This window comes from Stegodyphus dumicola, chromosome 7 (genome assembly GCF_044657685.1).
Source record: "Stegodyphus dumicola isolate Sdum_Otavi_A_Nest chromosome 7, ASM4465768v1".
Classification (NCBI taxonomy): Eukaryota; Metazoa; Arthropoda; class Arachnida; order Araneae; family Eresidae; genus Stegodyphus; species Stegodyphus dumicola.
In genome coordinates this window covers 74,807,505-74,817,310 of record NC_140774.1, presented here as the reverse complement: position 1 = coordinate 74,817,310, position 9,806 = coordinate 74,807,505, and the positions used below count along the sequence as shown (strand labels likewise).

The 9,806-nt window shown below is 33.1% G+C and overlaps 2 protein-coding genes across 3 annotated transcripts in view; both read left to right on the top strand.

Moving 5' to 3' along the window:
• Nucleotides 1-281: 281 nt before the first annotated feature.
• On the top strand, nucleotides 282-689 carry LOC118190194 (protein GVQW3-like). Its single transcript, XM_035360870.2, has one exon. It carries the CDS (start codon nucleotides 282-284, stop codon nucleotides 687-689), a length of 408 nt encoding a protein of 135 aa, XP_035216761.2.
• Nucleotides 690-3,926: 3,237 nt separating this feature from the next.
• The window catches only part of fwe (calcium channel flower), a 44,118-nt gene continuing 38,238 nt past the window's right edge, over nucleotides 3,927-9,806 (top strand). The window contains exon 1 of one of the 2 annotated variants that reach the window (XM_035360872.2): nucleotides 3,927-4,209. In XM_035360872.2, coding sequence (XP_035216763.1) covers nucleotides 4,098-4,209 — 112 coding nt within the window. In that variant the 5' untranslated portion in view covers nucleotides 3,927-4,097. The remainder of the gene's footprint in view (nucleotides 4,210-9,806) is intronic. The other variant, XM_035360871.2, reaches the window with a different exon arrangement.

Below are 9,806 nucleotides of genomic sequence, written 5' to 3'. Positions count from 1 at the left end.
ATGCGTATGTGTATACACGTACATTCGTACTTACATATATGAACACATACATGGATACATATCTACATTTCTGAATTAGGTCCTGATAAAGAAACAGTGCCAAATATTATACAGAAATACGTAGGTTGATCCAAAAAAAAGTTTACAAGCAGAAGCATTTGAAACGTAATAATTGTGGAGCGAATATTTCCACCAAGGGTGGTTGACACATGGCGCTAGTTGTCCTACAGCGGTTCTACGAGTAAGTAGCGTCAGTACGCAGACACTTAAGAGCGACAGTAATGGCACGACGTCTAGAAAAGTGGTCTCGCATAGAGGTGCGAGCCGTAATTCGATTCTTATGGGCAAAGAATGTGGCCGCATCTGAAATTCACAGACAAATCGTTGAGGTATACGGGGACAAAGCAATGAGTAGACAACAGTTAGTGAAATGGTGTCGTTCTTATCAAGCGGGCAGGGAGCGTGTGGAAAACCGCAATATGGAAGCGAGCAGCCGTCCAAGTTCTTCAAGGACGGATATCAGCACAGCACGTGTTGAAGAAATCAACCAAAGGGATCGACGAGTAACCGTGCGTGAGACTGCCTCAGAGTTAGACCTGAGTTATGGTAACGTTCAGCGCATCGCAACCGACGAGTTGCGATATTCCAAAGTTTGTGCCTGCTGGGTTCCTCGTGCGTTGTCCGTTTAGCATAAGGACACTCGAATGATGTGCAGCCTCACATTTCTTCAGCGATACCATTCAGACGGCCAACACTTCATTGATTGCATCGTTACCGGTGATGAAACATGGCTTCATCACTTCACCCCCACATCCAAAAGAGCCACGATGGAGTGGAAACACGCTGGATCACCGACGAGGAAGAAGTTTAAGGTCACACCCTCTGCCGGTAAAGTGATGGCAACCGTTTTCTGGGATACGACTGGTGTTGTCCTAATCGAGTATTTGGAGCGTGGCCATACCATTAAGGCCGATCGTTATAGTGCCACCTTAACGAAATTACGAAAAGCCATCCGACGCAAACGGCCTGGATTACTGAGCAAAGACATCATTCTTCTGCATGACAATGCCTGGCCCCATACAGCTCGCCAGACTCAGGAATTGCTGCAAAGGTTCAAGTGGGAGGCCTGGAATCACCCCCCATACAGCCCCGATTTGGCTCCAAGTGACTATTTCATTTTTCCGGCGTTGAAGCGATACTTATCCGGAACACGGTTCACCTCAGACGATGTAGTGAAAACAGCTTCCGAGAAATGGCTCAATGAGCAGGGCCCTGATTATTACCAAGACGGGATAAACAAGTTCGTCGAACGTTCTGACAAATGCCTAAACAGGTTTGGCGACTATGTGGAAAAGTGAAGGCCAGATGTATCTCTTGATTCTCATTTGTATCTTGTTTCTATTGTTAATAAATACTTTTTCATTTGCCTTGTAAACTTTTTTTTTTGGATCACCCCTCGTAGATAAATTATGTGTTTAATAGACAATACAGTGGCTATTAAAATAATGCCCTTATCAACCAGTTAAATATCCTTTACCAACTTCAACACAGCCTCTTTCTGCTCAAGCATTTATAGATTTAGAAATTTCCTCTGAGGAGACATCAGTAAATTTTCAAGTCCAAGTGTGATGTGTTATGAAATTAACTAAAACATACGTAATACAGAGTAATGACACATTTCTGTATTTTAAAAATAAATTAAAAGACATTCATAATTGGAGGACATCAAAATTAAAACATATTGATATGGCAACGAAATGAACTGAAATATAAACAGAACCTTAGTTTTAAAAATGTTACGATACTTCTTTAGTATTGCAGCTTCCATTTTTTTTAAACATCAAGCTGGCTTCAGAATTATTGCCAACTTCATGTCTCATGTACACTTTGTTACTGCCCTGCTTCCTCAATTGCTTTTAATATGGCATAAGAAGCATTCCAAGGTCTCAAAGATTTTTGCTCTATTAACTCTGCAAAGTAAGATTCATGATGATAGTGAAATGTGCCTCTTCAATTTTTATTCCATCACTTAGCGAAGCTCCACAGTCTTTCTATATTTTACATATGAGCAGCTGTTGTTAGATCAAGGAAATGAAATTTATTGTCCACAGAAAAATATCTGTAAGCTGGTATTTACCAGTTCTTGTCTTTTATATTCTCAGCAGAAGTTTGAATAAATTGTCACTCCCTCTTGCAGATGGTCGACAACTTTTGGCATGAGTGTCGATGTCTCTCTATTTAGAAACTGAGTGAGAAAGAATTTTTCAATTTTTTGGCATAACTTGTCATTTATACAGCATTATGGAAGAATCATGCCAGTTTTGTTTTTTGCTGTATAAATAGATTTTCTGCTATGTTCAAAATTTTTTCAGGGCCACCTATTCACATATTTGGTTGGCGGATCATATGCAGAGAATACATCTCTCTCGTAAAAATGTTTCAGTGAATAGTCACACTTTTGTAGTGTTTCTTTCATTTTATGCTGTTACAAATAGTATTCTGAAACCACTAAACCAGCTGTTAAAACATATATTTTTCTTTCATTAGCAAATTTTCAAGCTGCACCTCTAAATGCTTTCACTGATGTGAAATTTTATTGAATGTCCATTTTTGCATATTCGAATGTGATGTAAAATATGTGCATTTCTTGAAAGAAAGATATGGCAAGCATCTTCCCCACTTCTCAGTAAATTAAGAATTTTAAGATTAAAATATAAATAAAATTCATTAACATATAGAATACTGAGAGCTTTACTTGTGATAAGAGAATTCTGAGTGATTATGAATTATTAACATTTGCATGGGAAGAAATATGATCACATGGTCTCCTCGAAGCTCTTCTCATTATAAGCAAACTGTAAATCATCATTGTTGGGGCTGCCAGATGTTTCAGAATAGTTTAGATTGGCGATTCATCAAAAATCTTGACAACTTTAAAACACAGGATCCATAATAATAAGGAAGAAAGAATATCACATTCTTACAAAAGCTTGGTTTAATTTATTTGATTATAGCGCATAAGGGCTATCAACCTAAAACGATGGATGTCTTTGTGAAGGACTTTCTGGGGGAAACTGGCTCGTATCTACACTAGAAAAGCCTGGAATCCATCTTTGAAGTCATTTTTAAGCCTTAAATTGATATTAGCTTTCTATGAAAATACCTTGGCAGCTTCACAAGGGCTCATTCATATTAAAATTTGAGTGTATTTCACACGATAAAAATTTTTATTTAAATTTAGTGTGGGTGCAATATACTTTTCAAAACTATTCAGAACAAACTTATATAGTACACATTAAAAATTCTGAACATGCAAAACCTAAAACAAAATCTTCCAGTAGATCTTTTGTTTAAATATATTACATGACAGTTTTTCCATCCAAAGATTATGTAAATAATTTATGTTTAAAACAGGTTCCTTTCAGATATACAATAAAATAATACAAGTTGTCACATTTATTACAAAATGTTCGTAAATTTAAATTAATTAATTATTCATTTGAATAATATACAGAGAAACAAATATTAATTTTTTTCTAATACAATGATGAAATTAAAGCACAAAACACCAATTATTAGATGAAATGTACTGGAAATCTTAATAGAATCAATTTAAAACTGAAATCTCATATGTTTCTCAATGATTTAAAATAAACACAAGAGTATATTGAAAAGATATGCATGTTAAAATGTTAATATTTGGTATGTATTTAGTTAGCATCTGTAGTATTTTCAGAAAAATTTTCTCTGCTTCTGAAATTCATATTGCACAAGCATGTTTCAATTTATGCGCAGAAATTTACTGACCGTAAGGGGCGTACCTTTGATGTGACATCATGTCACGTGATCTCTCTGCGCGTTTGGGGATTTAGCAGTGACTGAATACTTCAGACTACCGTAAATTCACCATTTGTACACATGCGCAACCGTATCGTTCTCATTGGTGGGAAAGTGCAGATTAGTGTATGTTTAACGGAGTTCGCAATATTTGCCGACGGCTGGTGTTTCTGACAGCTGTGTTGTTGGCACTCTTCCATTGAATTCTATATACTTCTATGCGAAATTTTAAATGAATTTGTAAGCAAAAGATTTTCAATATGATGAATCCAGAACCTACAGCTGGTACTCCCAAAGCTCAGCAGACCACTGATGACTCTCCTTGGTGGTTAAAGTATGGAGTGAGATTCCTGGGCACTGTTAGCGCTTTAGGTTGGTTCTCCTTAAATAACTATGAAATAATTATATTCTGTCTTCATGGCCTTTTAAAGATATATTTTGTCAGTATACTATTATTCAGAAATGTCTTTTTGTTTTGATATCATGTTTATTTGGATGTACTTAAGTCAGACTTATCGTGTTATCACTGTGTCAGTTTACAGTGAGTACTGTGTAATGGCTAATAAAGCATTATTTATAAATTTCAAAGTTAAACACTAAACAAAGTTTGTTGAATATGCATCAGAAGATTACTAGACCATCTTGCAAAGAAATGCTTCCAATAGTTGCCGTACGTTTTATTATTAAGCACAATATTTATATAAAATACTTTTAATAAAATGTGACATGAGCATAATGAAGTCCACAAGTCTGTTTCCAAATTTAAAAATTGTTTCTTAATGTTCCAGTGAAATGGTTTTTTTTTTTTTTTTTTTTTTTTAATATTTTGGGTAACATCTTTGGTTAAACATTTGACTTTCCTTTGATCACTTACAACACGTTCTGCATTAATTTGTCCAGAATAAGTTATGATGCTTCTTATGTTGTGATGCTACTTATGTCTGTATTTTGCGGGCTTTACTTTCTTTTGCTGCAATTGTGGATATTTCAAAATTTGCTGCCATCATTGTGTATGGTTTGTAGCTCTTCTCTGTTATTTTTACTCCATTACAAGTCATTACTTTGTTTCTAGTTACTTACTGAAGCTCTCTATTTCATATTTCTAAGCCAATCAATCATATTGTTTCTATTTTTGCATTAAGGAACATACAGCATATGTTAGAAAAAAAGGAAGCACTTTGTTGCTCAGCATTGTTGGTCCGAAAAACACACTTTCATTTTTCGTGCAGCCAAAATTATTCAAAAAACATCTTCCATTGGTGAATTAGATTTTCTAGAGATGTTTCACATTAAGAAAAAAAAAAAAAAAAAAAAACCACCTCTTTCTGTTGTAGTTAAGGACCCTCCATCTTTGCCTTCAGGAATTATGTTTTAGTTCTTGTTTCATAAATTGATGATACCAGTAGCTTAATTCTTGTCCATCCATTCTTACCTTAACTAATCACTGTATCTTGTTCATTTGCGCTTTGGCAGCTGAGGATGATGGTTCGATAAAACCATCGAAACTAGTCCTTTGAAAATATGCAAATATAACCCTGATTTTTGTGGTTTGACTTCTAAATCACCACAAAATAATTATAAAAACCAATAATTCAGATTTTTCCAATATTTGGATAGGCTGTGGTTCCATATATTTGGAGCTCAGTTATGTTTGACATATAGTTTCTGTTATACTAAAGCATTTAAATATGACCTAGACTGTTTTCCTGACGTCTTCTATGGCAAAGTAACCTTAAATATTTCAAATGCCATGTGCTAATTAAGCACAATATCAGAAAATATTTCTGAATTTAGCTCAGTTAGCTGTTTTAACAGTTTCAAAAAATGAAACAATGTTAGTATGGAGAGTAAAACAATCAAGATTGTGATCTGATGACAGTGAGGTTTATGTTTAGATGTGAAATGGATAGTTGTTATTTATTATATTATAAGAGAACTATTAAATTTGGTAAAATTGATAAGATAGGTATTGAATTTTCTGCCAAACTGTATTTCCTAGAAAATGTGAATTTGATAATGAATGTATCCAAAAAATGTGTTTTAAGCCAAAAGTTTACAACTTGATGTCGAAATGTAAATATAGAATTATACACGTGAAAATATTTGTAATTTGGCACATAGGTCAGATTAAGTTTTCAAAATATGTTAAAGCATGCAAGGGCTACCTGCCTTAGAGGAGTGATGCCTTTACAGAGTACTTTTGAAGGAAAACTTACCTTTTTGAGTGCATATTAAAAATAATACATGTAATTTTTATTCAGTGTATATTTTTGCAAATGTATTATTCTTATGTAAAAATTCTGATATATGTTAAATAATTGTAAATTACTTTGGTCTAAAAATGTAGCAAATGTACAGAAAATAAAAGATTTGCTCATGCTGAAAATTAAAAATATGAAATATATATGAGCATTTATGCACATCCTCATAAAAAACATATATTTGCTTTTAACTAAATATGTAAATATTTGTTAAATTATCTATAACTGTATTTGGAAATGAATGATTTATTTATTCATAAACTTCTGTGAATGTTACTGTAAAAAAATCTAGTTAGTGAATATATTTAAATTTATGATGATTATAAAAATTATCTAAATATATAATGACCTTAGCATTTAATTGCAAACATAAATAAAAATTCTGTTGACAAGTATATTTATAAAACTATTAAAGGAAGACTTGCTCATTCTGGGAAATAGTCTATTAAAAGATCGAAAGCACTGTCTATGAGATGTGTACTTAACGAAGTATTAAAGTAGAATTTTTGTAATGTGTATTGTTGAAATCAAGGGTAAAAAAAATTAAATAAGTGTTAAAAGAATTATTTCTTAACATTTTATAATAATTCAGTTATAAGTTTTAAATAATATTAACAAACCCCATTTTTAACACCTTTCAGAAATAATCGAAAATTAAGTACATGGAAATCAGAAATCAGCAGCAGTATTTAACTACAAAATAAAAACTTGCTCTAATTTGAAATGAACCAAACAGAACATTAATTATTGACTATGATTTTGAAGATATCTCGGAAGCTGAAAATCATCTCATATTTGAGAAAGTATTTCAGAAAGAAGCTGTTAAATAGAAAAATAATGCATGATTTTAATGTTATTAATACTGTTAACTAATTGTTTTTTAATCTTTAAGCAAATAAAATTCCTTTCTAATGTAATTAGCAGGTCCACTAGCGGCCTAGTGGTAAAGTCCCAGAACACGAGTAGTTTTGTCTGAGGTTCAAATCCCGCAAACAAGCTGACTGCATGGGTATTTTCGTAGTTGTTCCCATGTGTAACGTGTTAATGTGAGCCATTTTTCCATAGAAAGTATTCCACAAAGGCATCACTCCATTCCATGTAGTTCCTTAGGGCGGAACACGTGAATAATAATAACAATGTAATTAACAAAAACTGGTGAAAACATTTCTCTCAAATTCAAACTGTTCCAAATATGGCAAAAGCATAACATTTCATTCTTTTTAGAATAAAATGTTCAAAAAAAGTATTCTTTCACATACTTAGAAATTTTATTGTTTTTTTCACATACTGAAATGTTATTGAAAAATATAATAGGTAGTTAAGTATTAATGGAACCACCTTGGCTCATTTTGTATATTTTTTTACCGATGAAAAGTTGTAAATAACTTATCAGGTGTATGTTGGTGGTTTTTGCACTTTTATTTTAACGAGGTTTCTGAAATAATGTTATTGTAATGTTTATTGTAAATCGTTAAACATCAACCTATGAAAAGAAAACATACTTTAACAATTTAAAATACAAATTTGAATTATTAAATAAGGATTACATGATACATTTGAAAAAAAAAAAAAAAAAACACATTCTTCAAATCTATCTATAATTTTTTTGCTGTGTCCTTCTACATAACAATCTGTTTTGTCTTTAAAAAATCAGACTCTGCTTCGTGCAATTCTCGGCAACAGTGGCTATGGAGGAGATGCATTGGAACTACTCTGATATGTGCCCTCAAGTCGCCAAATTTCTCACCAAATATTTTTGGCGAGAAACTTCACGCTGCCATATTACTATCTAAATTTTTTGTCTACATTTTGAACTTTTAGCGTAAAATGTCTCCAAAAACGCGGTTTTCGCACATGCAAAAACTACGTTTTGAACACACAATTTAGCTAAAAATCCGAAACAAAAACAAAAAATTTAGGTAGAAAAAACGTAAAGTTTCTAACCAAAAATATTTGACAAGAATCCATGTACACAGCGACATGTTTTAACTTAAAAAAAAATCTACGAATTGCACAATGTAGGCAACGAACGAATCTACAAACTACGCAGACCTCGCTTTAATAAATTAACATAACAACAATAAATTTCAAAGAATACCATGTACACAGCATCCTGTTTAAACTTTAAAAAAATTCTACGAATTGCACAATTTAGGCAAGGAAGGAATCTACGATCTACGCACTCCTCGCTTTAATAAAATAACATAACAACAATAAATTTCAAATAATACCATGTACACAGCGTTCTGTTTCAACTTTAAAAAACATCTACGAATTGTACAGTCTAGACACTAAACAACAAAATAAACTAAAATAAATTTCAAACAATTAAAAAAACAACAATAACGACAGAAATTCATACTAAAGAACCAATGAACATAACATTCTACAAAATAAGAACAAGGATAAAATAAAATGCACTTACCATGAATTAATGCATTTTCGAATAGCAGAAGTATAAATTTCAAACCGCCACGTAATCACTATCGTATTTACATGACAGCCAGACACACTATCCAGAAAATTTATACTATGGTTCACAAATAAATAAAATCACAAATCCCTACTTCTATCATGCACTGCCATTAAAAATAATCTCCCAGACCCTCTTTCCACACTTCTAAATACCCACTACCCCTCAACAGGATAGCCACAATCATATTTCCTGTTGCAGAACTTCAATTCAATAACTACCATTTTATCTTTCCCTCCCATCTTCTCAGACACAGAGGCGAACCAACGAGCTCCAGCTAAAGATTTTTCAACGTCAACAGGGTTGTCATAGAACACGCAATCGCGCCCAAAACCAGCGCAAAACACATATCGCCACATTTGGTGAAATTAGGGCGTATATTAGAGTTGTACCGATGCATTTTCTCATTATTCGTTGTAGAAAATTTTCAGCAAAATTCTGTATTCTTGCAGAAATTTTACTGCAATTTCTTCCATTGCTGGCAGATTCCAGAAGCTCATATTTTAGAACTAAGTTCAAACAAAAGTTATCACAATTTGTTTATAGAAAACGTGAGAACTCAGAACACAACAAAAAAAGAAAGTATACAGAAATAGTAGTATTGCTTGACTGAAGGACTGTTGTGAGGATGGTTGCTAGAAGAATGGTTATGCCCATAGTTTCCAGAGTTTGGCACATTCTGAATATTTGGCAACTTCTACTAAGGTGGTTGCATTAATATGTAAGTACTAGAAAATATACATTAATTCTTATATTTATGATGTAGTTACAAGATTCTCACCTCCAAGCATTCCAAAACCTATTGATCTTAATGGCAAGTCACTGAATGTTTTGGTGAATAAGGGATGTGTCACTGCTTCAAGGGAGCGTATAGGAAAAAATAGTTTGGGTCTCTCCTCTTTTTCCTATCTCCATGGATAGATAGTTCTTGCGTGTTTTGTCTTTATGGTAAAGCACACAGGGGCTAACCAATCAACCTTATCACCATCCTTTATTGATGATTAAGAAGATGTTTGAGAAGTAATGTTTTCCGCTGTCATCAAAAACGAGCCGCTCAGCCAGAATAGTGATGCTGACTGCAATACCGATGACTGTTGCCTTGAATGACTTGCCAAAAAATTAGTTGGCTACAAGTTCACAAATGCTCTTTAAAGTCGCTAATCAGTTTGTGACTTTTCAGTGGGGATTTGAGTAATTAAAAAGTACCTTTTGTCCTTCCTGTATTAAACTTTTAC